Source organism: Parus major, chromosome 13 (genome assembly GCF_001522545.3).
Source record: "Parus major isolate Abel chromosome 13, Parus_major1.1, whole genome shotgun sequence".
NCBI classification, from domain to species: Eukaryota; Metazoa; Chordata; class Aves; order Passeriformes; family Paridae; genus Parus; species Parus major.
The window spans coordinates 2,586,942-2,614,750 of record NC_031782.1 but is presented as its reverse complement, the minus strand read 5'-3'; the positions used below and the strand labels follow the sequence as shown (position 1 = coordinate 2,614,750).

At 45.5% G+C, this 27,809-nt stretch overlaps 1 protein-coding gene across 1 annotated transcript in view; it reads right to left on the bottom strand.

Annotated features, from left to right (window-relative positions):
• NSG2 (neuronal vesicle trafficking associated 2) overlaps nucleotides 1-27,802 on the bottom strand; it is a 30,367-nt gene extending 2,565 nt beyond the window's left edge. The window contains exons 1-4 of the mRNA XM_015642237.2: nucleotides 27,695-27,802; nucleotides 26,987-27,137; nucleotides 15,321-15,440; nucleotides 702-812 (exon numbers count right to left, since the gene is read on the bottom strand). Coding sequence (XP_015497723.1) covers nucleotides 702-812; nucleotides 15,321-15,440; nucleotides 26,987-27,115 — 360 coding nt within the window. The 5' untranslated portion in view covers nucleotides 27,116-27,137; nucleotides 27,695-27,802. The remainder of the gene's footprint in view (nucleotides 1-701; nucleotides 813-15,320; nucleotides 15,441-26,986; nucleotides 27,138-27,694) is intronic.
• Between the last annotated feature and the right edge of the window lie 7 nt (nucleotides 27,803-27,809).

The following is a 27,809-nucleotide window of genomic DNA, read 5'->3' as shown; positions in this document are numbered from 1 at the left end:
AGCAATCCCAATCCTCCCTTTTTATATAACCTAAGAGAATAATTCACATTTATTAATACACCAACATCTTACTCTATTTTCCAGCTCACATATTTCCCTGTGAACAGACTCCTGTGAATTAATGAGTTTATTCACAGTCAGAAGTGAGTAAATTATTTTGAAAAATATATTTTTTTTTTTATCTCAGCAGACCAGGCAAACAGTTCTGTGAACATTCAATATAAAATCACTGGGTTTTAGCAATTGTTACATGGTTTTGTTCTTGACAGAGGCTTAAGAGCATCTAGAAATGAACTACTTGGGCAAATGTGGATTTCTTTCACAAAGGACAGAGTGTCAGCACTGCAGCAGTTTGCTTTGCATTACACTGTATGCCAGTAAACATCAGTTACTTGGGAGTGTGGGAAGCAAGCAGGATCCCAGCTGCAATAAATCCATTCACAAATATGAGGGATTGTTGCTGAACATCTGTCTGTAGTGTTCACCAAATGCTAATCCCAACAATTACACTGTAACAGTAGCTGATGGAGTCAGATGAACATCCACATTTCCCAGAACACTTTTTCCATTTCAACACATTCCTGCCAAATGTTCTGTTTGGCCTGGTCAGAAAAAAAAAAAAATGCAGCCTGGGCTGTAAGCATGCAGGCAATTAGAGCCTGTCATTAGCTCAGGCAATTCATCCTTCTGAAGTTCCTTACCTTATAAACAAATCCATCTGGGCAACTGTGGTCATAAGTGAAGGCTTTGTACACCACAAGGAACACTATGCAGGCAAGGAATGCAAGAGCCAGGCTTATGAGGATGGTGACCTAGAAAAGAGGGATAATGTTACTGTACATATGTTAAAATGGCATATGAGCAACCTCATAATTAAATGACTTATAGGAACAGACATTCTAACAGACTGCAGCCTTCACTCCACCGTGCAGTACTTAACTAAGCATGGTAATTGACTGAATGCTGGATCCAATATCCTGGATTCCCACATCATTCCCATCCCCCCACCGACTTTTAACATTCCTATGTTTAACCCCTTGCAAATGTATGGATTTTGCTGTAGTATTTGGTGTTGCTCTGAGCTCTGGCCCAGCAGGACCCAGCAGCAGCCAGAACCCAGATCCCAGGTCTGACCTGTGTGGATAAAGTGTCCTCTGACCACGGCAGATCCCACTTTTCTGTGGCACAGGCAGGTGAGCAGGGAGGAGCAATGAGGTCTTTGTAGCTCACATCCCTTTGTGCCTCCTGGGCACTTCCACCAGGGTAAATTGTGCCCTGCAGGAGAAAGGGGATCCCTCTCTATTTCTCCAAGCTGTAAAAGGACAATATCCCAACTACTGACAAAATCCCACAGCATGTCCAAGAGCAGGTGCTGCTGCTGGAGGTACCAGCCACAATTCCCTCTTTGGGGCTTTTTGGTTTTGTTTCTTTGCTGGAGCTCCCTTCTCTCCAGCTTTTCCAGGTGCCTCCTAAGTAGTTCATCCAACATTTTCTGTCCCTACTCCATGTCTGCACTGAGGCTCTGATCACTGATTTTTGCTGAGCTGTCTATTCCTCAGGGACTGAGCTGTGAAACATTCCCATCCTCCCCTTTCCCAAAGCTTTCTTGGTTCCATAATTCCATAAATGAAGCACAAATGGCTTTGGATTCCACGTGCCTAAATTAGAGCCGGCTGCACCAGGATTTTGCAGGATCTAAGCATCCTGTGTATCTAGAGAAGATTTAACTTGCAGGAGAGGTGATGGTAGAAACCTAGAGCAGGGGGGACAGGCTTGTCAGGAACAGCAGCTAATAAACAGCAAGATGGTTATAGCTCAGAATTAATCAATATAATCTTGTTTTTACTATATTAATATTATGTAATATTAGTAATATCATATCAGTAAATATTATTAATTGTTTAATATTGGTTCACATTGAAATCTGCTCTGATTATCTCCTTCAGTCATTCCAGGAGCTGCAATTCTGGGACCAGTGGGATTTGCAATCCTGCAGGGACTCCAGGGGCCACAGGAATTGCTGGCAGGGCAGGAAAAGCCTTCCCAGCAATCCCCCAGAAAGATTAAGTGCCTGGTGAGGGTGTTCCTACACAGCACAGCTGGGATTACTCCTGGAAGATCCAGAGCTGAAAGTAAATTTGTATCCTTGGTGTCCAATCTTACCCATCACATCCAAAACTCAGGGAAGAGAGAGCTGTGGAGACTCTTATCTAGCAGGAGATTCATTGTTAAATTCATTGTTAAATCAGAATATTTTAGAATAAAGGGTAAAAAGGTGAGACTGAGGCTAAAAGGCTTTGCCAAGGACGTTCCTGCTTGGATTAACCTCTCCTCGGGGCCTCATCTGCTGCAGAATGGGTCAATTAAGCCAAAGGCAGCAACAGAGGGAGCAGCATTTACTGCTGGGTCAAGGAAAACATTGTTAGGGAGTCCTGGAGCGCTGGAGAGGGATCAGGCACAACACGAGTGCAGTTGTATGAACTGCACCTGTCTGACCAAGAGAATTTGGGATCCAGCTCCTCTCAGTGCCCAGAGGGGTGAACAGAAGTATTTCAGAGCAGCCCTTGGGTTCCAAACCTGGGGGAGTCTGTCTCTTTTCATGGTGATAAAGCCCAGCTGGATTCAGGGTAGATGTAAATGGAATTTGACATGATTTGTGTCCCCAAAAGAAGTTGTATTACACATGAAAAAAACCCACAAAACATTAAATCCCCTTAAAATAGTAAAAAAGAGAGACTTCCTGGATTAAATATGCTCTACTTTTTCCAGCAGGAGACCTGGGGAAAACAGATCCCTCCCCATAAAGAAATCCTGATGACAGGTCAGTGTGGAGGAACATTTTCCCCTGTAGAACACATGTCCATCAACTCCTCCTCATTTAAAAGAGGAGCCTGCTAGGCCTGGTACTTGCTCTAATTCCAGTGTAGGTACTAAACCCATGATGACAATGACACAAGAGTCCTTTGAGGTTAATTTGAAGGCACTAGAGCAGGATGTACATCTTGTTCTACCAAAGCCAATGCTGAGGGGCAGCCCTGGCTGGAAAATCAGAAATAAGAAATGCTCAGCTCTCCAGTTTGGCCACTCTGCCCCAAATTAAATGTGCAATGAGAAAAGAAATGTTGCTTGAAACTCAGCCTTCAGAGGAAGAGAGAACTGAGCTGTCTGGAGTGAGAATAAATGGCTCTTCTGCTAAATCCCACGTGCATGCACAGCCTATGGAAAGAACCACCAGAACTGCAATTTGAGGGGTTCTTTCCTCTTGTCCACCCACTGAGTCCTTAAAAATAACAAATTCCTCTCTGCTCTGGCCAAGTGCTGACACCCATTTGATTATGGCCCAGGAGCATGTCCCTGTGCTGAGCTCTCCCCTCCCTCCCAGTGGAACATTTAACTGAACATGGAACTGAACATTTTCACTCTCCTGCCTCTCCTGCGCTCGCAGAATTGGTGTGACAATATTACACCTGCTGATAAATGGTGGAAAATTGCTCTGGATGAAATGTCATGGAAGATGTTAAAACCCAAAGGAAAGGGAAGAGAAATCCACCCCCGGATATTCTGCCATGCCAGAGCTAAGATCCACCTCTCCAGCTATTTTGGAGCATACAAAGCTTCATTAACATTCAAATGCTAAAGAATCACAGAGCTGCAATACCTAATAAACCTCCACTTTTTTTTTTATGATTAACATGAACCTTGGCAGTCTCTAAGCAATATAAACACTCACAGAGGGGAAATAAAATTTAGTGAGCAGATAAAACCTGAAAGTGCTGCAGGCATGAATCTGTCACATGTGACTGCTCGAGTGGGTGAAAAAAGGGAGGGATTTGCCTGCCCTCTCCTCAAAATCTCACATGATTCCCAAAGGTTCCCTAAAGAGGGAACAGAGAAGAGAGAACATCATTACCACACCAAAACACTCCCCTCATCCTCCAAAAAATGTGGGAAGAGGCCCTGAACATCCGTGAAGGATGATGTCAAGCTCCCATCAACAGCAGCACACTTGGGGTGGCTCCCCCCTTTTCCCACAGATAAAGAACATTTTTTGCATTTTCACACAGCACAGATGAATAAAAGGATCCATCCTCACCAGGCAGCAGGACATCAGGTGCCAGCAGGTTTTGTGCCAGGCAGAGGATGTCTAATTGCTGTGGTGTTCCAGCTAACCTGGCTTTCATGCAGCCCATGGAAGCATCCTCCCTGCTCTCTTTGATTTCATCAGCTGCCCAGGATCTCCTTTTTCATCAAAAATTCCCTTTTTCCCCTCTCTCACTCCAGTACAAAGCCTTATTTAAAAGGCAGCCAGAGAACAATGGCACATCCAAACAGCAGGGCATTTATTTAACAGCTTTTTCCATTGCAATGTTTTTCCAGTTTTATTTCTTATTCATATAACATGGAATGGCTTGGCTTGGAAGGGACCTCAAAGATTCCATGGGCAGGGACACCTTCCACTATCCCAAGGTGCTCCAAGCCCTGTCCAAGCTGGCCTTGGACACTTCCAGGGATCCAGGGCCTCCCACCCTGACAGGGAAGGATTTCTTGCCAACATCCAACCTTAATTTCCTCTCTTTCAGCATGGCTGGCAATTCTTAGATATCAGGCATGATTTTATTTCTAAGCTTGGTAAATCAGTGTTTGACTCTGGACATTTTCCTCCCTGCTTATATATACTTAAACCAGGAGCAGAGGCAAGAAGATGCTAAGCAAGAAAAGCCTTGCTGCCCACAGGAAAAGCAGCCAGGCCCAGAGAAGAGATAAAGATCATTTATCACAGAAAAATCCCTACAAAATTCTGCACCATTTTCCTACTCTCTGCAGCTGTAATGTGAATTAGGGACCTCAGAAGCCTCTGCTGCCTATTTTTGTTCTTGCACTCTTCTCAGCCTCTTCACAAAATTCCAGTTTATCAGGAAAGAATCCCACTGCTGCTGCCATGTCTGCTTCTACAAGATACCTTCAGTGTTGCTCGGTATTGGGAAATTTTGTGACCCTTTAATAGGAAATTCAGCTGAAGAAGTTCTCTGGGTTTTAATTTTTCTCTTTGTAGAAGAAAAAGGCAAAGAACAAGGCAAAATTTGTTATGAACAAAACTGGCAGAAATTCTGTCAAGGTTATTTCAGAGAGGAGCTTAAGAGTTGTGCTTGGAGAGGCAGAAAAGCTTTTCCTATACTTTATGGCAATTCCATTACACCTGAAAACCCATTAATCCCTGACAACCCAGTTAACTTGCAGAAAAAAAAATCACAAAATCATCTAAGGGCATCCAAATACATCCATGCACTCCTGAATCCATTATAAGAATTTCTGCTTGACAATGAAAAATTCAGGAGGGCAATTTTTTCCCCTTCATCCTGTAACTTCTTCTGGCTGATAACGAGATGGAAGATTGACACCATCAGATTTCCACATGGAAGGTGCAGTTAAAGGATCAGGAGCTCCTGGATTCAGCCATCCTGGCGGTCTCTGTGTATTCCAGGATGGAATCCAAGCACAAACCACCCAAATCCAGGTAGTTTTTACGAGACTGGGGTGTGCTGGCAGGGAGGGAGCCACAGGCTGACAGGACACACTTGACAGGATCAAGCAGGAGATGAGATAACCCCCAAACACAGCCCAGGAAGAGCTGCCCCACTCTTCAAACTCTGCCAAAGAACTGTTGTGATGCCTTGCCCAGCACCCAGATCTACCCTGGCAGTGAAAATGATCTGACTGCACTTCTTCAAAAATGTCATTTCACTCCCCACTGTTAAAAATATTTCTGTAATAAGTTGCTGATTTTGCTGATCTTCTGGCAACAGCTTCGCCTCCAAAATTTTGAAAGGCTAACTGCAAAAAAAAAGTGACACAATTGGGTCTTCAGATTTGCTTAGTACTGCTCAAGAAGATGTAGGATTTGTTCTTTATTATTACAGAACAGCTTTATTCCAGATGGTGTCCAGCAGCATTGTTTAGGAGATGCTTTGTAAGAGGAAAATGTCCTTAGTCATGTCTCTACATTTTCAGGGCTATGGGAAAATACTCCTTAGTGCTGCAAGGTTTCTTAATGAAGTTTTAGGGTGGATGGGATTTTTTTGTCCTTTAATTTACAATTCATAATCATAACCAATAATAATAATAATCATAACCATAATCATAAACCAATTTGGCTCCAGTTCTCATAAGGACAGATGAGGAGGATGGGATCGTCCTGGGGGCCAGGAACTTCTCCCATCTGCTCCTGGGCTGATCCCCCAGCGTGGGCAGCAGGGAAGGGTTGGGATTGTGTCCCTGTGCCCTGCTCAGGTGAGACCTCACCTGCAGAGCTGCCCCAGCCTGGGACCAGCACAGGGAGCACCTGGAGCTGCTGCAGAGAGCCCAGAGGAGGCTCCAGGATGAGCAGAGGGATGGAGCAGCTCTGCTGGGAGGAAAGGCTGGCAGAGCTGGGATTGTTCAGCCTGGAGAGGAGAAGCTTTGGGGTGACACAATTGTGGCTTTTTAGTGCCTGGAGGAGCTCCAAGGAAGATGGAGAGAGACTTTACAAGAGCCTGGAGTGACAGGACAAGGGTTTTCACACTGACAGAGAGTAGGGTTAGATGGGACATAAATATTTCCTGGGAGGGTGGGAGGCCCTGGCACAGGTGCCCAGAGAAGCTGTGGCTGCCCCTGGATCTCTGGCAGTGTCCCAAGGCCAGGCTGGACAGGGCTGGGAGCAGCCTGGGACAGTGGAAGGTGTCCCTGCCATGGCAGGGGGCTGCACTGGATGATCTTTAAGGTCCCTTCCAAGCCAAACCATTCTGGAATTCTCTGCTCCACTATTCCATAGGTTCCTTTCAGCTCACACAGCCCACAATCAAAGCCCCAAACAGAGAGAGGCTCATTTATCCAAATACCCCAAAGCCTCAGAAGAATCCACTTGAAACAGCACTGGCTGTCTCTGAGCCAATTTCCCGTCCCAGCCACGTCCCCCTGGGCTCTACCCATCTCTGCACACCCCAGCCCACTGTGACAGCACCAGAGAACCTCTCCAAGTCTGCAAATTTTAAAAAAGAAACATCATCTCCAGCAATTCCTCTGCTCTGCATCTCCTAAAGCTGTGAGAGCAGCACGAGTGTGGAAGGAGCACACCGTGTCTCTAAGCAATTTGTCAAATAATTAAATTATGCACACAATAACTAGCTGGCTCAATTATATTAGCCAGTCTCCATCATGTAATATAATTTCTAGTGGCTGTTTAGGCACTAATAGCCTCAGATCTTTTTAACAGTGTCTGGTGCCAGCTGTGGGCTGCGTGACATCTCCCTGTGCCAAGTCAAACCCCTTGGATGGAAAATTCATGGCTCCATTTCCAAGCCCCCGTTCCTTATGGAAGTTCGAAATGCCATTTTAAATAAGGCTGCTTCACCAATGAATTATAGGGGGTTTTCCCCTCCTCCTATAAGAATATTTTCTTTCTTTTTCAATTGTCACCCACTGGAGCTAGCTGATTTTTCAGGTCCCTCCCAGCCCAGGCCATTGAATGATTCTGTGTCTGTTACCCCCAAAAGAAATGGAGCAGACCCCCAAATTAAACAAGTGGGGTGACTCAAGAACTGCTTAGAAAGGAGCTTTTCTTCCTAAAGCCACATCCTGAGAACACCTGGCAGCCCATTTCAGGAGCTGAGCAGTGCTGGAAGAGGCTTCCTTCCAGATCCCTAATTTGAGGTGTTTTTTCAATTAGTGGGACTGCAGCAGACAGAAACATCCTCTCCAAGCCTTCCTGACGTGCAGCCCTTCCCCACTGCCCTGGCAGAGCCTTGGCTGTGACATTTCCTCCGGTCACTCCACATGGGACATGACAATGGATGCCTCAGCTCATCACAGCCCCTTTTTAAATGCATTAACAGGAACACAAGATAAATCAAGTCATCAATAAACTGTCTCCTTGCCTGCCCTTTGCCTGCCAAGACTCAACCTCTGCACAGTCTCATGAATGTAAAATCGTCCCCTCTCTCCTCCCTGATGTTGGGATTTGGTGCAGGGACAGCTTTGGGAGCCCTGAGCAGGAATGGATTCAGGGATTTGGTCATGGCAACACACCTGGAGCTGCAGGTTGTGTTCCCTGCTCTGCTACTGCCTTTTCCTGACACCTGACATCCCTCCAAAGCCGGCTCCAGAGCTCACTCCCCACTCAGACATCCCCAGCGAGAGTCACCAGGAGCTGCAAACATCTAAATTCCCCAAACCTTGTTTTTTTCTGAGGCAAAGACCACCACTGTGCCACAGCCTGGCTCTAGGGAAAAGCTGAGGTGCATTTGCTTTGTGAAATTACCTTCTTCCAAAGGTCAGGCTTGCATGAATCAAAACACCTCTGTTCAGTGCATTCTTGTGCCTGAAGAAAAAATCATTTGGAAGTTTGTTCCTTCAAGAAGGGCAACAAATTCACCTGTATTTCAGCATTTATGTCTCCCATCATGAATCAGAAATAACATTTCTGCATTCATGGTCCAGTACACCCATTTCTCCTTAAAAACTTATTATGTGGGTGCTTTATAGGAGAACAAAGTGAGGACTTGGTGAGCAAAGTGTCCCCTGGGTAACTTAAGAATTAAAAGCCTTTCCATTTTGAATTAGAAAGATGAAGCCTTATTGCTGCAAATGACTTACAAGAGCTACTCTTTTAAAAGCAAACAACAGAAATGAATAATCGAGGTGATTATGCTGCCTGCAAAGGCACGAGGCCAGTTCCATTAGCTGTGGATCCGACCCAACAGGCTTTAATACATCTGCAAGTACCAACAAGAGGCAGCTCAGCTCTGCTGAACATTCAATCACAGCCTGTGCTGCTTTAGCAGGAGTGAAACATTGCATGGAGAAATTTGTGTGAGTGAAGCTTTGCACTTCCTTGATTATTATTATTTTTTTAGCATTCAGTGGTCTGGCTACAAGACTCCAAATGCACTTCCCAACAGGCAATAAACTTTGCTTTGGTTTCACTCAGCTGAAAAGTCTTTCCTGTTCCTCCATCCTGCTGGGTCTCTTTTGCTACAGTGGTCACACCACCATTAAATATCTTTCATTTCACCTCAAATGCTGACAGGAAAATTTCCCACCACTCAGATTTCCTGTGGTGTGGCAAAGTGCAGTGGTAGAGACAGAGATGCAGTGTAAGAAATCCTCCAGGCCCAATGGGAACTGCAATTACATCCTGTAATTAGCACCAGGAGTATCTCCATGTGGTCACTTATGGAAATTTTTTCAAGCATTTTGCTCCAAAGCCAAGGGTCAGTTGAGGTTCCTGCTCTGTAAATTCTTCTCCCTTCAATATATCCTGGTTTGAAGGATAAACTTTCAGCAGGTGTACCCCACAAAAATTTAAGCATGTGAGTGTTGTCTTTGTCTTCTACTTTTAGAGATTTTCTGCATAACAATTCACTTTTTTCATCTCTCCAAAAATCAATTAAGTAGGAAAAAACCCAAAGCAAAACTGAACAAATGTCTTCAGCTGATTGCTCTGTTAGTGCTCAGAGATGGCAAAAATAAAACAGACTTGAGAGACTTTTCCTGACTTTGTAAAACAGTATCTATGTGTGTAAAACTAACATAAAGCAAGAATGCACTGTAAGGAATGGTCCATTTCCTATTAAAAAAAACCCTATTTGGGGTTTTTTTCTTTGCTTTGTTTGGTGGTCCCTAAGCCAGTAGAGAGCATTCTAGTTAAATCAAAACAGATTTTTCTTTTGTGTTTTAGACATAGACATGACATTTTTGGGCCCCTGCCTGTACAAAAAAAAATTCAGGAATTAGCTGGGAGTTCTTCACAAAAGCCCCAGACTCCCACCCAGACAGGGGATACCTTGCAGGGTTTCTAGCAGTACCTGGGGCTGTGATCAGACAGATCTGCTCCCTGGCAGCTGAGCCACAAATCCCCGCTCAGTTCAATCTCCCAGCTCCTGATTGTCACTGATGATCACAAACGGCTCCATCAATCTGCCTCCTGCAGCCTGGGAGAGCCTCTGGGACAGATGTGACCTGTCCTCTTCTCAGAAATCCTCACAAGAAGGATTTCTGAGCTCAGGCAGAGAGATGAGGAGCACCATTTCTCACCTGCTTGCATGCACACCACCAGTGAGAGCCTGAAGCAGAGTTTGCATCAAGGCCAGGCAGGGCTGGGCAGTGGATTTTTGGGAAAAGAGAACCTGTGACCTTCTGCACTGCACTGGAAAATATTCAGCATCCAAAGAGGCAGCTTTGGCTCCACACTCAAATCATCCACCGCAGTCTGGAGAACACTTGGGTGCAGTGAGAGCTGCCTGACACCCCTGCAGGAACTTGCCCATCACATCCACAGGGAAAGGAGATTGCCAGGTGACAGCTGGGAACTCCAAAAGGAGGGATATTCCTCCAAACGAGTCCCTGGAGACTGAAACCAAGCCTTTCCCACTGACACCTCTCCAAGCCCTGTGTGAATGCAAAGTTCCAGAGAAAACCCCCGTTCCAGCCCCAGTGCCTGCTCCCCTGTGCCTGCCGCATTTCTGCTTTTCCTCTGCTTTGTCCCTTTTCTCCTGGATCCTGAAAACAGCGTCTGAGCCCCAGCAGCAATTCCCAGCAGAGGGAGAAATCCCGGAGTAGAGCCCCGGAGCAGGGCTCCCATTAGTCAGGGTAATGGGATCCTCCAGCGGCCACTCCACATCCCGATATCCATGGGATGTGGCAGTTGCCATGGTGATGCTGGTACTGATAGGATTAAAAAGCACAGGAGTCCTTTCACCAGGAGTTATTCCTGCCCCCTGGGAACTCAACAATTAAAGGAGACTTGAAAATTTATTTACCTGTGAATGGGTACAATGAAAAGCTTTTCTGGGATTTCTTTGCAGGTTAGAGGAAGAACTATCAGCATAAAGCAGCAGCCTACAGGAGAAAGGGGAACATCCCTTTTGTTTGGAGGAGTGTGCAGGATCCATGGCCTGGATGGGAAGTTTGGGAAGAGGGAGCAGGAATGGCACAACTGGGGCTCCATGTGTGCAGCAAAGTGTGAATTCCCTGGGGATTTGATGGCTCACCTTCCAGTGGGGGAACCAGGGGAGCATCTTCATTTAGCAAAGCTGTTACCAACAGGAAATTATTCCCTGGCCCAGAACAATCTTTCTTAATTGGCAGGCAAGCATTTCAGATATTGGCTTGGGTTTGATCATGAACAATTCTTGCATCACAGTCTCTTTTGGAGGGTGTGGCTGGAGTCAAAGCAATTTTGTTCTAAATCTCTCACATTTAGTCAGAGGAAAATCATTGTTCCAGTATAAGCATTTCAACAACAGAAGCATTTGAATGGGTTCCACTACATTTTAAGGACCTGATGAAAAGTGTGGGCAATAATTACATCCACTGATACTTGAATCTGAGTGTGTCAGAGCAGTTTCAGGGTGGAGGGAGGAGAGGGGTGATCAAGGATAAGAAATAATTGTCATTGTACACTCAACAGGGACAGATGACACAGCCAGTGTCTCTGAAAATGCAACTTGCCAAATTGCAGCAAGAAAAATGAAGTTCCCAGTCTTCATCAATACTTGCAGATGATTTCTCCAGGTAGATAAACTGCTTGCAAAAAACATCTTCAATATCTCAACTTCTCCCCCATACACCCACTCCCAACTTGTTCTCTTAAAGACAAGTACTGAGTTTAATTATTCCAGCTCTGAAAACATAAACCTTTCAAAGAAACTGATCCATGAAAAGGAAAGAACTGTAGAAGACTTGAGAAGACAGATAACTATGGGAGGTAATTATTCCCCATAATAGTCAATAAATCATTACCTTCCTGAAAATAACTAATAGTTCTGTGGCAGTGGTGAGAAAGGGCTCAGACTGGTCTAACAAAGAGACCAGTTTGTGTAAAACCAGTAAGGGACCAGCACTTACAGGTGCCCACCCAATGCTCTGTAAGCCTACACAGAAAGGCCACTCCAGCACCTCTTCTGGTGCTATCTAAATAAATCAGTGCTGCTGGATGGTTTCTGTGCTATCTGGAGTGGTTGGAACAGAAAAGGAGTCACTGGAAACCCTGCTCTCCAGAAGTAACCATTTGGTGGGGAATCTACTTCAAAAGCAAAAGGGGTTCAATCTCTTCTCAGTACTGATAGAAATCAGGGCAGAATGGTTACTCACACAGGAGAGAGGTTGTTCTTAAAAGCAGTAGATGGGGTATCACTGGTGAGGAGGAGCAGGAAGCCTCAGAGCTGTCACCCCACACAGGAATCAGACACTTTTACAAACCCTCTCCAAAGCACCTCAGTGCTGTCATGGGATGGCAAAGACCAGGAAAAGGAGCTCCCTTCAAACAGCAAACAGCAGCCACCCTTCCCCCTCAGCCTGGGAAACCTCAGCTCACAGAGCCACTGCAAAACAAGATCTCTGCAGTTCAACAACTTCCTAGAGGAACACACTCCAAAAGCAGAAGCAGTCTGGAGAAGGCAAGCTCTATAAATCACTGCCTGTCAGCTTAGAAAAATGTTCTCTTTGCTTTTCTGTGGAGGAGTAAAATGAGAAAAGAAATTTCTTTCCTGTATGGATGGCTCAACCATAAGGTTATTTTAACATCATTTTCCTGTAACCCATCTACACACAACTATTTAAACAGTTTTATAAAGGATGTATGGGCTGACTCATGCAGCTGAAGAATCAGCCTAATTGGTCAAACTTCCAGGACACTGTGTGCTGAGCTGGAGAGAATCATAATCTCATCTATTAGGGGATGTGACAAGAGGCAGGAGCTATCTCAGGTTCCTGGAAGAGCTGGTGTGAAATAAGAACCGTTGCCTAGGGACAGTCTCTTCTTTATGATAATTAAAAAGCTCAGATCTGGGCTGTTCTGGATGGATGAAAAATATGCAAGCATAAGCTCAAATTCTGGCCTGGGCTTGTTCATGTGATAAAGTTGTCTAATAATTCATTAGTTTCTTCAATAAAATATGCCCAAAAGGCAAGAAAAAGGGCATCTGTGGACTTGTGTGGCAGGTTCATGGGGTCTCAAAATTTTTTCCAGACATCCTGATCTTCTGTAGCACAAAATCACAGAATCAAAGTCTCTTTTTCCAGGCAGCCAGGCCCAGGACAGGAGGAAATGGCCTCAGGCTGGGCCAGGGGAGGCTCAGGGTGGACAGCAGCAGGAATTTCCCCATGGAAAGGGAGCTCAGGCACTGGAGGTGCCCAGGGAGGGTTGGATCCCATCCCTGGAGGTGGAACTCAGAGCTCTGGGCTGGGGACAAAGTGGGGATGGGGCACAGCCTGGACTCGATGGTCTTGGAGGGCTTTTCCACCCTCAAAAAGGCAAAAGGGAATATGATGATCACAGTTATATCATCTTTTTTTAAGCTTTTAAAAATGTAGCCAAACTGAGATCATAAAAGTTAAATATTTACTGTGATTTCCTCTTACAAAAAACAAATGTAAGATGATTTCACCAGATAATAGGGTCGCTTATAACCAGAGGGCAGGGTTTTTAATAACTTCACTAAAAACATGCACTGGGACAAAAATGCAGTGCAATGAAAAGTACAAAAGGTAATAAATATTAGCTATTATCTCAGCTCATTTTGTCAGGAAATAATACTACAAATTTAATGGGATACATGGAAGCCTTATGAAAAGCAGGCAGGGAGAGGCTTAAGAGTCTTATCCAGTATTAGAGCAGAGGCTGCCTGATGAATAAGTTGACATTGAAGAGCAGAGAATGAAAATCATATGGATTTTAGGGAAAGGAAATAGCTCAAAAATGAAACTGTGATGCTGCCAGGCTCTGTAGGAAGAGGCCCAGCTCCCACCTCTGCCAGGGCTCCCAGCTGGAGCTGTGAGAGTGATGGGAAAACTGCACCAAAAGCAGCATGGAAAGAGGAAAAAGTGCATGGAAGAAGAGGTCTGAATGCAACAGCAAGCTGGGAATTTGAACAGGAAAAACAAGATATTGAGCAGGAGTAGATTAAATAGGGTTTATCCATGAGCTGTATATTAAGTCGGTGTGTACAGAGGAGATGTTCTTGAGCACTTTTTTAAACAACAAAGCCAGATCCTTCCGTGGTTTTACTCTGCCTCTCACACCCTTCAGGGCTGCAGGATGGAGTGTTAAATACCCAGTGAGGCAGCAGCATTTACAACACCAGCAAGGCCATTTACTGCGAGTTACAGCCAACACATCAGTCCAGGAGACTCGAAATTTACTGTTGGTTCTCAGGCACATCGTGTCTGGTTCTGATTTGTGTGTGACACTGGAAATGTCTGCTGTGGTTTCCAAGACTGGGGTTTAATTCAGTACAACAGAGAGTTACCACTGGTGGTAAATAGTTACTACACACAATAAGCTCAGGGAAGAATTCAGTAAATATCAACAGCAGGTAAGACATTTTAGATCCAACTGTGCTGTCCACTGGAAAAAAAAAACAAAAAAACAACAACCCAAGAACCATAAACATTTATTCCCACAGCTCTTAAGAATAAATTATGCTTTGGAAGGAGCAGGAATGTCACCAGGCACTGCCCACTTTCTCTGTTTTCTACTCAAAATTATTGGTATTTCCTCTGACTTTGAAAATGAGCAATCAGATCTCACATTTCTATCACTGCCATGCTCTGTGGTTTAGAAAAAGCACCAGGTCTTCCCAGTGAAAAGGGAGGAAAAACTGGCAGCTACACATTTGGAGTCTAATTTTAGGAGGAACTGAGCCATTCTAATGTGCTGCAGTCAACAGGAACCGACAGCACTCAATAATTCATGAGTTTCTTTCCATGTTTGAGTAGAGCCTGTTGAAAATTTCCCAACAAAACATCTTCCATCAGAAAATTCCATTCCTGTGAAGCAAAACTGCTTAAAGGACAGGATATGCTTGGATAGTCCTCTAATATATTATTTCTATGCATTTTGAAGTAGTTTTTAATCTGTAGTAATATAATAATTATAACAAAGTATTTTAAATATGAAAAGGGTTGTCTGGCTATGAGACAAAAGGTATTTTAAAAGGCTAAACAAAATGTTTCAACCAGTCTTCACCAGGATTTTAAAAAATTCTTTTTAAACATCAGTGTTTGAGAAGAAAGAGGATTCAAACTTGGTTTATTTTCAGTTTGGGCTGGAACATATTTTCATCATTTTCTTGGGAAAGAAAAGCATTTCTATTTGAGATGTAGCTAAGAAGGTATTCTCATGCCTGTCCTAAAAAAACATCTTTACACTTATGCAGATAAACCTCTCTTTGACCCTGGTGATGAGTGAAGTGTTAAATTTGTTATGTCTTTCTTGTCACTTTGATTCAGCTATTTTAAAATGAATGGCATTTGCATCAGAAGGCAGCAGAACATCCATTTCTTACCTTTAGTCTTTCTGTTACCCCATCAGTGAAACTGACTGTGAATTCAGCAATTTTGGGCACTCTGAGTTTTCCTTTGTTCTTCTGGTCAGGCTGATACTCTGTTCTTGTTTTCACAATTACCTGGAAAATAACAACACTTTTAAGGCTTCTGCCCACAGCAGAGATTTTTGGGTTGTTATCAAAGCTTTTCTTTATAAACCATCCCCTGGACCTACACAAGCACCATAAATGAACACAAACCCATCACCCCCTCAGGAATAAGAGAGGCAGATAAATCGGCAGATACACAGAACTAGGACAGAGAGCTTATCACACTGAGCATTAAAATAGCTGACAGCAAAATGTTTGACACCCACTTTTGTTTAGGAGCATTTAATTTTTATATCATGCTCAACAGGCAGAAGAATAGCCCATCCTAAAGAGCCTCACTAATTAAAAGCTCTGTCCAAACAAGTTCTGCTGAAGCCAATTTAAATTTAGGCCATTTGGTATCTCATTCATTCAGGCTCCAGATCATCAATATTTATCTTGTATTATCACCTTGGCTTTTCCCCTAAGATTTGTGTCTGATTAATCCAGGTCCTACTAATCTTATAAAACGAGGTGATTTACATCAGTGCAGAAGACCCTTCCACTTTCTGGCTCCCATTTCTGAGCTGCAGCCTGGTGGAAATGAAAAACTCCAGGAGTGGAGGCTGCTCCAGATGAGAGTGACAAGAGTGATCCTAAAGCTCTTAGTTAGAAACAAAACGCTGGTGAAGGATTGGAACAGATTAAGTGATGCACAAGGTTGAGTTCCCAGCTAATCAAGGACTTATTTCTAAATGAAGACAGCAAAGTCTGCTTTGGACCAAAGAGAACCCCAGGTATTTAATCCTCCTGCATTTAATGCATGTGGAAATCAGAGCAAGAGAAAAGCAGTGAGGAGTCATAAGCCAATTTTCTGGATTCAAATGCAAATCATTAAAGACTGATGAATATTTACATCCTCCAGCAAATCCCTCTCAATAGTATTTATTACAGGAGCATTTGCAATATTAATACTTGGTGAGAAGAAGGGACAAAAAGCCACTCCAAATACATTTCTATGAGCAGTTGGGAGCTCAGGATTTGTGATGCCACAACACAGAAGATGGGAAATGATCCATGGGCAGAAGCTTGACTGGGCAGGTTTGGGCTGAATCCTGACCCTTCTCTGGACCCACTGGAGAATCAAACCCCATTTTTCCCACTCTGCCCTGTACATTGTGGGCAAAATGAATCAATTCTCCCTCTGCAGCCAAGGGCAAAGTGGCCCAGGTCAGCTCTGAGCTCCAAACAAGCAATAACCTCATTTTCTCCCTCAAAAGGAGGCAAAGGCACCCAGCCTCGTGCAGCTGGCCAGCCTTCAGTCTTCTCCCTGGCCTTTTGTAAACCCAGTACAGTAAATTATAGAGCATCAGCCAGCAGCACCTGCCAGCCAGTGTTTAGAAATTGCTCTCTTTCTGTTTTCAGACAATATCCAATTATCCCAAATTCATGCTTCCTGCTTGATATAAATCTTAGCTGGAGACAATTTTTTTTTAATTTTTATGAGAGCTTTTCCACAAACTGCAATACTGGGTCTTAATGAAAGACCATGAAGGCAGAATATAAGAAAAAAAAATCAAATAAAAAACTTTCATTGTTTCCAGCTATAATTTAATTTTCTTCATCATCAACACCGATTTTGTTATGGTTATTTTTTAACTGTTCCATTGCACCAATAAGCAGGAAAGTTTGAATCATGCAGGGATACAGAGTCTGAAAAGGAACCCACACAACCCTTCCTTCACCAGGCATCCGATTCAGGTCCAGCAGCAATTCTATCACATCTGGGAATAAATAATCAAGCTCAGGCCCCAGCCAGATGAGAAGGTACTTGAAACACAATTTGCTGACTGTGCCAGCAGTGAAATGAGTGTGCACAGAGCCAGAGTGACCCTGGACAGCGTTTTGCAGAGGTATCAAAAAGCTTTGGTAGAGGAGGGAAGAAGCACCTTTGCTAAAGGGCTTGTAGCATGACAAAAGTCCAAAACCTGCTCTCCAGAAGTGTCTTTGTCAGACACCCGCTGGAGTTACTCAGCAGAAGAAAGACAGGGCGGGCAGTGAGATCTCCTCTTTAGAGGAGAGCACAGAAATCAAATGACAAGGGTCAGACTGAAAACCTGCAGTGGGGGGGATCATTCAGTATCGCGGCAGCAACGATAAAAATGCAATTTTGCGGAGGGCATGGGGTGTACATTGAGAAGAACAGAGCTCCTTCTTGCTCAGTCCCCCACAGGCTAAATAAATCAGCCTGAGCATGGATCCCACTCTTGCAGAGTTAAAACTGCAAATTTAGAGAAGGAATAATCAATTTTCTAAAGAAACCTTTCTGCATTTTTAGCCTTTCCCCCCCCTTTTTTTTACTTTTTCTGTTTTCACTTTCCAGCTTTCTGATTTGAATTGGGTGGAAAACATTTGCTTTCCCCCATTCCCTGCCATCACTTCTTTTTCACCTTCTTTTTCCATTTTGTCAGCGAGGAAAAAAACAAAACAAAACAAAACAAAAAATTCCTGGCAGTGAAGTCTTCCAGAAATTCTACCCAAATTGCTGTCGAACATGGAGTAATAAAAGGCTCCTGAGTCGGCAGTCGGGGCAATGATCAGCGCTCGTTTATCAGCGGCTGCCCCCGAGCAGTTACAGGCAGCCCAGATCCCACTGTTCCCATGCAAACAAGGAACATCCATCTCACACCACGACAGCTTTCCTGGGAGAGCTGCTGCACTTTATTACAACCCACAGCAACAGAACGATCCCCATCCCCTCTCCCCGGCTGTTCTGCAGCGCTGCTGGCTTGGGAATTGTTCCGGATTGAAATCAGGGAAAGGGAGGGGAAAATTTGGGTCCTGGGCAGGCTGCAATGCCAAGGAAACTGAAGGGAAAGAAATGTCATCTCCTCCTTCCCTCCTCTGGGATGCTGGCACGATGGAGAAGAGCTGCTCTAAGGGGGAACTTCCAGATGGATTTAGCTCTGGGAATCTCCCTGCAGATTATCTTGCTCCAGTGATCTGTTCTTAAAGTTTTCACACCATTTCCCAGAGATACACCACCTTAAAGTGGCAGGAATGGAGCTGCTCATTGCATATGCACTAAAGAGGACACCAATAAATTACCTGGGACTTTCTTCATTTTATATCCAAAATAAAGCTGTTCTTTGGAAGTTGCTTCCTAGACGGGGTTTGCAGAGTGATTGTGAGAATATGTGAGAAGCTAAAAAGGCTTCCATGGACCAGCAAAAAGTCACATTTAATTATGGGAACCCACACTGCAGTCCTTGCAGCTTCCTCCTTAACCAGGTTTGTTTAGAATTTGAGCTAATTAACCACCAATTCAGCAAAGCACTTAAGCATGCAAGTAGTCCTATTAACATCAGCGGGATGAGCCGGATATTTCAAGTTAAGTGTGCATTTAAGGGCTTTGGGCTATCGGAGCTGGCTTCAGGCTCCTTCCCACAGCCAGTTCCATCACGGATGCTTGGGGATCCTGGGGAATTCTTCATCAATTGCTCAGGGGCTCTGCACACAGCATGACCCAAACATCCCAGATTACTCACGGAGGAGTAGGGAAAAAAGACAAAAAAAGAATCGCAGTAATGTGCTGAGTCCCACTTGGTGGCTGGGTCAGGAGTTCACACCACGGTTGGTTCACTGCTTACAATTCACTGTTTTCTCAGGCTTTCATTAATGAGAGAGAATGGCAGCTCCAGCAGATTCTCCGTTTAACTATCACATTTTTGGGATTAGGGGCTAGAAAAGGATGACAGGGTGGGAAGGCAGTCAGAAAACCTATGGAAAACTGCAGCTCTGCAGAACTGTCCCCCTCAGCCATCCCAGGTCAGCAGATGCAGTAACATTCCGTGTCTGGAAAGCTTTTGACATTCTGTTCTCTTCCTTGGATCTTCTGGTTCCTCATTGCCGTCCCTCAAATACTTGTGAAGAGCTGAGAGGAGCCTGCAGGGAATGGCCTGAGGAAATGGTGAAACCCCAGCACAACAGGACCAAGAGCCACATCCATCACCCTGCTCCACACCAGCTGTTTCTTACGATGCTGTTTGCTAATACATTTATTGAATCCCAAACCTAAATGCTCTTATTATTCCAGGCTTAATGCCAGTGCCATGGCTGGGATCAATAGGAAATCTTTCCACAGCTTTAATGGATGCAGGACCATGCACCCTCTCTGTAGTGATCCTTTGGAAAAGTATAGGTGTGCTGAGGTGAGAAACAACAGATCTGAGTCTGCCTACACCAGCAGGAAATCCATCATCGACAACCTTGAGAAGGTAAACAGTGGGAGAGTGCTGGGAAATCCAGGGATTTGGGCTGCTGAAAGGGAAAAAAAAGCAAGCTTCTAACCAAGCGGGCTATATTAAAAGCATTTGCTGTGAGGAGGAAGGAGCAGAGTAGATGTGAAATGTGACAAATTGAAAAATATTCTATTAAGCATGGAACCTTGAAAAGGATTTTCCAGCAAAGGGATGAAGTAAGTGTTTCAGAAAATGAACTGATATGAATTCTGAGCCTTGTCTCCAACTGGCTAAATGTAACATCATTTATTGCCACTTTATATTTGCGTTCGAGCTCTATGGTTTTCCCTGAAGAAATGAGTAATAATATTTAACATAACTGGCATTGTGAAAACTTTAAATTATTCATTTGGAAAAGGACATGCAGCCCTGCTGTAATTCCCACTTCACTGCCACGGTGCATGTAATATATTGTGGTTCAGGTGCTGCAAAGCGCAAATCATAAAAATTTAAAATACTACTTCCTGGGATTATTAATAATGAAGAGTCTCTCAGTCGGAGTGGCTGTCAGATTGACAGGAGTGATAAACAAAATGTGTTGGTGCTACCAAGGAGAAAGGTTCCCTCCAAGTTCAAAGCTGGACTTTGTAGTCCCACAAAATGGTTGTAACACCCCCTCCTGTTTGCAGGCAGATTAGTCAGGCTCACTTTTAAATGAAAATGAGACTCAGCTTCCTTCCCTTCCACACCTCTCTCCATTCCTTGCAGAAACAGAAGGGAAAATATCAACTTCTCACTGGCACCAGTGCCGTGGTTTCCTTTGCCTCTGTTACAGAGCATCAGCAGCTGAGCAGGACCTCAGGGTGCAGCAGGGGCCAGGTGACAGCACAAGGTGTCCCCAGCCTAAAGCTGGCACTAAACCTGCTGGGACTGGGGCAGGTTCTCCCCTCGTGTGCTCCAGACCAAGCAGTGGCCAGAATCCACCACCTGCACACACAATCCTCCAGCTTAATCCTCACACAGAGCCAGCTCCAAAGAGCAAATGAGATGTGCACACTGCCAACAGCAGCTGAAGTTCAAATACTTAGCACTAAAAGAATAGAGGAAAAGAGATGGGAAAATCATGTTTCAGGGTTTAAAACAATCTTTGGCCTTGCAGGCTTAGGGTGAAACACTGATAGGCATGAGCAGCTCTGTGCAGCATCTCCTGTATCTCCTCCTCCTGACTGTTGCCCTGGCTACTGCCAGAAACCGGGTAAAGTGAACAAATCTCAGATTACCTGGCAATCCCCATGCTGCAAAATAACAGATTTTTAGAGAATTAGGTCTTAGAACTTCCCCAAATGGTTATGGCTGCGTCCTATCCTACAGGAATGGCAGCTATGCTTCCAAATCTATAGGATGGACACATCTCAGCAGGCAGACTTCCCAAAGGCTGATATTAAGATTGGCATTTGGGATGTAGGTAATGGCATCCTAGTCATTATTTGAATAAATAAAGTGCCTGAAATATCAAGCAGCAAACAAAGCAAAAATATGAATATTTAAAGAAAAAGATGCCTTGGATCAAATCCTTAGACCCTGGAGAAAGCCAGGGTCAGTACTCTGTTACCTTTTTACCCTGTATCAGCTCATCTAATGGGTGTTGTGCTGGAAATGAGTTTCACAGAGGGTGGTAGGAAAAAAGTGGTCTTCTGACTCAGTGCCAGGAGGATATTCCAGGCATAAGGAACATCGCAAAAGGACAAAGACAGCAAATGTAATCAGCCCTGGCATCAGCAGTGAAAGGCATCACGGAATGCAAAGGCTGCACTGGGAGCCGAAAGCAGCTGAGAAGGGCAAGGGACAGCCCCAAGAACAAAAGTGGCTTGGAATTTATTCAGCCAAGTCTCCCTACAAATCCCTGGGTACCCAAACCACCAGGAACCCACAGGAGGAGGTGGGGTGAGAAAAACTGCTTTCAGTAGGTTCATCCAGGAGAGGGTTTAGTAAAGCAGACAAAAGAATCAATCACAAATGGGCCGGGTGAGCAGAGCTCCACTGACTTCCCTTCAGCTGCCCTGATTTCCAGCAGCCAAGATTCCTGCCCTGTCCTCCTTTCCAGACCAGTAAGGAACTGGTATGTGGGGTTCACTTGACAGTCTTGCTGAAAGCACTTCCACGCTTTCATGGTAGAAAAAAGAACCAGCTCAGCCATAGCCCAGCACCCATTCCCTGTGTCCATTCCTGCTGTTTCTGCAGGATGCAGCTCCAGGAATTGCAGGGCAGACATAGCTGGGCTTTAGAGAGGTAATGGAGCTCACAAACCCAGGCAGCTTCAAAGCCCCTAATTCAGGCACTGATGGCAGAGCAGTTAAGGAGGGAGATTTCTGCCCAGGCTACACAAATCCTGGGATGTTCAGAGTGAAGCTCTGCTGCAGCAGCACATTCTCTGGATGATGGGAGGCTGCAGGAAGCTGCTCCAGGTCCCTGTGAGCACTCTCTGAACAGCCCTAGTGGAGGGATTGATGTGTGAGAGGAATGCTGGCACACAGTGACATCCAAACAGGAGCAGGAACTGCCAAGGACACGAGCAGGGCTGTCCAAAACGTGCAGACATCAAGGAGGCTCCCCAAACGCTGCTCTGCCCGAGTGAGATGCTGCAAGGATTTATTACAGCCTAATGAGCAGGGGTGGTGTTCAGTTCTAATACACACCCAGAGGACAAAGGAATTTGCACACTGTAGGAGGGGGACGAGAAGAAGGCTCAGACTTTGTGGGGATGAGGCAGAGTATCCCAAGTGGAGAAAGGAAAGGATGAGGAAAGGCAAGACAGCCTGTTCTTTTTTATTTGTTGTACCCTTCCTTTGTTTTATCCGTGTTTTCTTTCCCTTTGCATCCTCCTCCTCTTTCTTGCTTTCTCCCCCTGCCCCATCCCTCCTTTTGCCATTTGCTCCATCCCAGCAGCCGAGGAGCAGGAGCCGCCTGTCCCAGGCTCATCCAGAGCTCCTGCAGCTTCCCGGGAATGCCCAGCCGGGAATGCTGAGCTGCCTCCAGCTCCCCAAAAGCAGCCCCACGCTGCCCTGACAGCTCGTGCCTTCAGGCTGACACCGGTATCCAGGACACAGCTCCAAGCAGTCCCCGAGGTACAGGAGCACTCATCCAGCTACTCTTAATTATTCCTGCTCAGCTGGCCAGGACCAAACGTTATTTTCTGTTAAACCAACAGGGACAGGCTGGGAACACCAGGGACCCCCCTGATCTCCAGGAGCTCTTTGTAAATGCATGGCCTCAGCCACTCAGAAAGGGATGTGGCCAGGGGCAGGAGCACAGGGTGGGGAAAGCTTTTGAAGAGAGATGTTATATCTGTGGTTTTTTTCTTCCCTGGGCTGGTGGCAGGAATTTGCCACTAGAGAAATTAATTCTCGAGCCTCCTGATGCATTCAAAATAAAGAACAATGGACCACATGATAAGCCTTCTGCAGCCTTTACCACAAAAGAGGTGCCGGATGTTTTTTACAGCCTGACAAGAGCTTTCATGCACTTTTGTGTTATGTAAAATTAGGATTTTGCTGCCAGAACAGAGGTATTTTCCTGCTGGATTATAGTGAAGCGAGCCAAGAGACCAAGGGGTCCCCAGTTGTTGGTCTCATTTAACATTTCAGTGAACAGAACAGTCCCTGAAAAGCTGCACATCTTTCAGCATTATCATTGCAGGGACACAATCACAGCTGAAGCTGTTTGTCTATGCCTTGGAAAACAAGGCAACAGCTCCTCTTTTTCCCTTTGCTCCTAAAAGATAAAAGACTTCTGTTGGGTTGTTTTTTGGGTTTTTTTTTTTTCTTTTTCTTTTTGAATCAGAAGAAATGAAATTCAGAGACATAAAAAGCCAGGTCAAGGGCTTGTCATTGTTGATGGGGCTATTATTGCTGTTACATGGATGGATTTCACCAGAAAGACCATGCAAAAATTATTTAGGAGCACCTGACTCTGCCTTCTGCTCCAGCGAGGGAACAGGGGAAATGCTGGAAGATTGTCAATAAATTTAAATGCACAGCAGGCTTAACACCTTAGGGGGACAATTCCTCTCCTGAGTCCATTTGTGTCCCTACAGCCACACAAGTGCTGACAGAAGGATGGGAATGCTGATGCTGCAGGAGGAGCAGCACGAGAAAAAGACATCCTCCTTTGGTGGGAGAAGGAAGCAGACATTCCAGTGGCCTGCAGTTTTTGAAAAGAAAGGTTTTCAAATTGAAGCCTCCTGAAATCCTGCCTGCATTCTTCCAACAGCCAGCAGGAAGGTGGAAGTAAGAGGGAGCTGCTAAGCTCTCAGTGCTTTGCAGAAGCCTGTTAGGAAAGCACCCCCAAAAGGACAGACAGTAAATTTAAGCACAAGTTTAAGAGTTTTACTTTCTCACCTCCATATGATTTTTTTCAAGGAACTATCTGAAAAGAGCTGGACTTCAAGGGTTACACCACATCAGAAAAAGCCTCATTTTTATGTTCTCCGTATCCTTTCTCTGACAGAGGAGCCAGACAAAAAGCACTTGGCAAGAGAGGATGGAAGTTCTGGTGAAACACCTACATAGGTTAATGCTGAGAGTCACTTGGAGTGACTCTCAAAAGTGATTCAGCTACAAAAATGTCCTTAAAATGAAGAAAAAAAGTCAGGAATTTAAGGTCCCTAAACCACAGTTTTTCATTCTGTAGATTCCACAGGCTTTGTGGGGTGCTTTTAAGGATCCAACAAACAATAGGTTTGAAGTTCTTCCACTTGTATACAGGTATCTGAGACTCAACTGAAACAAAAAGCTTATAAAGGAAAAAAAAAACTTGCAAATACACACCAGGTGAAGGTATTGTAGGGACAACAGCTGGGCTGTCCAGCACAAGCCTCGTACACTCCTGGATCACTATCCAAAGCTGTTACTACTCCTCCTCCAGACAGAGCCCTGAGCTGCACCCAAAGCTCCCTGCCCTGCTTTTGATGCACCCTGGATTGCCCTGACCGCAAGGTTAGACCCAGTTCAAAAAGCTCAGAGGTTCCTAAATGAAGATCCTTTCTGACAGCAAAGAGAAGTGAATACTGAGCAGGGTTGGATTTATTTTTTTAAGGTTTCGCTGGCAGGGTGCTGCCAGGACAGTGCGCTCTGTGGAGTGCGGAGGATGCGGTGGCGGAGCTGGCCGGCAGCATCGCCTCCCGTGGCTGCTGGAGAGCCCCGCTGTCCCGCTCTGCTCCCTCCCCAGCATCCCGAACACGGGGAGAACCTCGCCTCACCCTCTCATTCTCCCCGGCTAAAAATCAACTGCTCGCGGGTTTTAGGAAGAGACGGGTAAAATGTCAGTTTTAGGTGTTTTATTAACCCAGACTCCTGAGAGCAAGGCAAGTCCAAACGAGACTTGAAATCCATGTCCACTCTTCCTCAGGGGGACAGCCTGCCTGTATTCAACAGCGGCTTTGTTTTCTCAAGAACAAAGCTGCAATTTGCCCCTCTCACTTAACCTCTGCCCAAAGCTTTTCACCTGAGGCTCAGCTCCTTATTAGCAGCTCTTTAAACAGCCCCTCTGCCCTGGGGTGAATTCACCCCACCAGAAACCCTTCTACAGGGAGCAAAGGAAACAGGTCGTGAATTATTTTGCTTTTATCATAAATAACTTCTCCTCCTGGTGAAGGGATTTCCAGCCCGTTAACTCCGGGCCTGCTGCACGGAGGAGATGAACCACAGCCTGGAGAAATCAATAGCTCTGACTCTAATGAGTTCTGAATCACGCTCAGCACGCCTGGAGATACATCCCACACTTCCAGCAAAGAAAAATATGGATGTCGGTAGATGCACTGGCAGTAATATATGCTAATGAAGGTAATGTAACCTAACAACACGTGAATTATTGATGTGGACATGTTTAAACAGAAAAATCAGCAAGGAACCACACCACACCGATCCATGCCACTGTTTGTTCACCAACGGGCATTTGGAACTGTGGCGGTCCTGAGAACACTCGTTACCACTTGATCAGCTTGAAAAGATCTTTGTTGAGTAATCCGTGTCTCACCTGCTCCACGAGTCATTTAAATTCCACATTGTCATGTGACAGGGGGTGATCTCAACAAGCCCTTTGTACCGGCATCAAAGGAGCGACTTTTACACACCTACAGTTTCCCCTGAGCTTTTCAGACATTTATGACAAATCATATTGCTCTGCCCGAATTATTTTGTTTAATCTTACTTATCAGAGTCACAGATAAGGGCTGGCTCAGCCTCTGATTCACAATTCATAGAACTCTAACTCTCCTGAATGCAGCCGAGTTGCTCCTGATTGCCATGAGGCACGTGGAGAATGGAACCAGTTCCTTTGTCTGGCGCAGCTCTGGGTCCCAGGATGTCAAGGCAGTTGACTCAGCTCTATCCTAAAATAAACACGGTTTGTCTACCTAGACAGGTTTATCACATCCATCACCATGTTCTCCTAATGTATTTAGGGGAAAATTCATTTTGTACCAGGGTACAAGCAGGATATACGTTCAATAACCATCAGTGTTAATTTTGCTGTTATTCCATTATCCTGCAAGATCTAATCATTCTGTCTGTACCTTGGGGTGGGCTGGCTCCACCTCTGTGGTATCTGGGAACTACATTGCAGACAGGCTTTGTTTTGGTGAGGGCTGTTGGGGAATACGGATTTTTACAGCCTCATCATGTCCTCACCAGGTTATACTGATACGCATCATCCCCACAGGGATGTAGACAAAAGATTTCCTAGTTCACGCTGCAGCCAAAAAATCCCAACACAACCCGCAGCCAATCGCACATTCCTGGGCGTTTTAGTGCTGCATTCAGGTGTGAGAGTTGAGAGGGCAGGAGACGAACAATGTCCCCTGTCCGGGGCCAAACGAGTCCCTGGGCTGTCCCTTAGCAACTCAGCGGCTCTCCCCAAAGAAATCAGCGTCCTCAGTGCCCAAATCAGCTTTGCAAAGCCACAGAGAAGAAAACGGAGCTTAACTGAGATAATTAAAACAGCTGCTTATTTCGGCAGACTTATCACATTACCTCCTCTCAAAGCAGGCCATTAATCTTGCTGATAATAACATATTGCACACCGCTCCTCAGTTTCCCCAGCGCTTGCAAGAGAAACACACCAAGCTTTTTTTCCAGTTGTATTTATGAATATTTCGGGTTCTTCTTTAAGAAGAAAAGGCACTGGGGGACTGCTGCGTGCTTATTTGCCGTGTTAAAAAAGATGAACACGCAGGAAAAGATAACCGGTTTTTATTAATTGAATAAATGTGCCACAATTCCGATCACCAGAGCCCAGGGACAAGCAAGGGGCACGTACGTGTGCGCAACCATGCAGGAGCACATTCTGATTTTGTTTTACCTTTTCCGGAGCCGGGAACTGCAGGTGATTTACTTCCAAAGGCGTGATCAAAGGAACTGTCTGAAAACCATCTTCGTTGGATGGTTGTTTGTTGTTCTTGTCGTTCAAATTACTCCCCAGCTTCACCATCCTTGCACCCGGCTTTCCAGACCTGAAAGCGGGGGAGATGAGCAATGTCACCGGGGCAGTGGGAAGGGGACAATTCCTGCCTTGTCCTGCTCGCTTCGGGCTCAGGTGTCGGTCCCTGGGTTTCAGGGAATGTCACTTCACCAAATCATTTGCCTTACGCAGACATCCCCCAAACACCCTCTAAACCCCACCAACAGCCTTTAAACCCCTCGCTGTCAGCCCAAACACGGCAGATCCCAAAACGCTGGGAGAGCCACCAGCACTGGTGGGAATGTCACCAAACACGACCGGGAATGTCACCAAACACGACCGGGAATGTCACCAAACACGACCGGGAATGTCACCGGCAGCACCGGGAATGTCACCAGCACCGCCACCGCCGCGGACACGCAGTGGGACACGGGGACACGGCGCGTCTCCCACCGAGCCCAGAAGGGTTTTTGATACCCCTCTCCCATTCTTGCAGCCCCTTTGAGGGTCCAGGACCCCCCTCCCTTGCCAATCCCCCTCCCCAGTCCCGGGTAGCGGCGGCGCCGGAGGTCAGGGCGGGGGTTCTCCGGGCACGGCTCCGTTACTTACTGCCAAGCAGGCGGCGAGAGGCGGCGGCGGGGCCGGTGTGGAGCCCGCGGTGTCCGCGGGGGGAGCGGTGCTGAAGGGACAGCGCTGCTCTCGCTGCGGCTCCGCCGGTGACTGA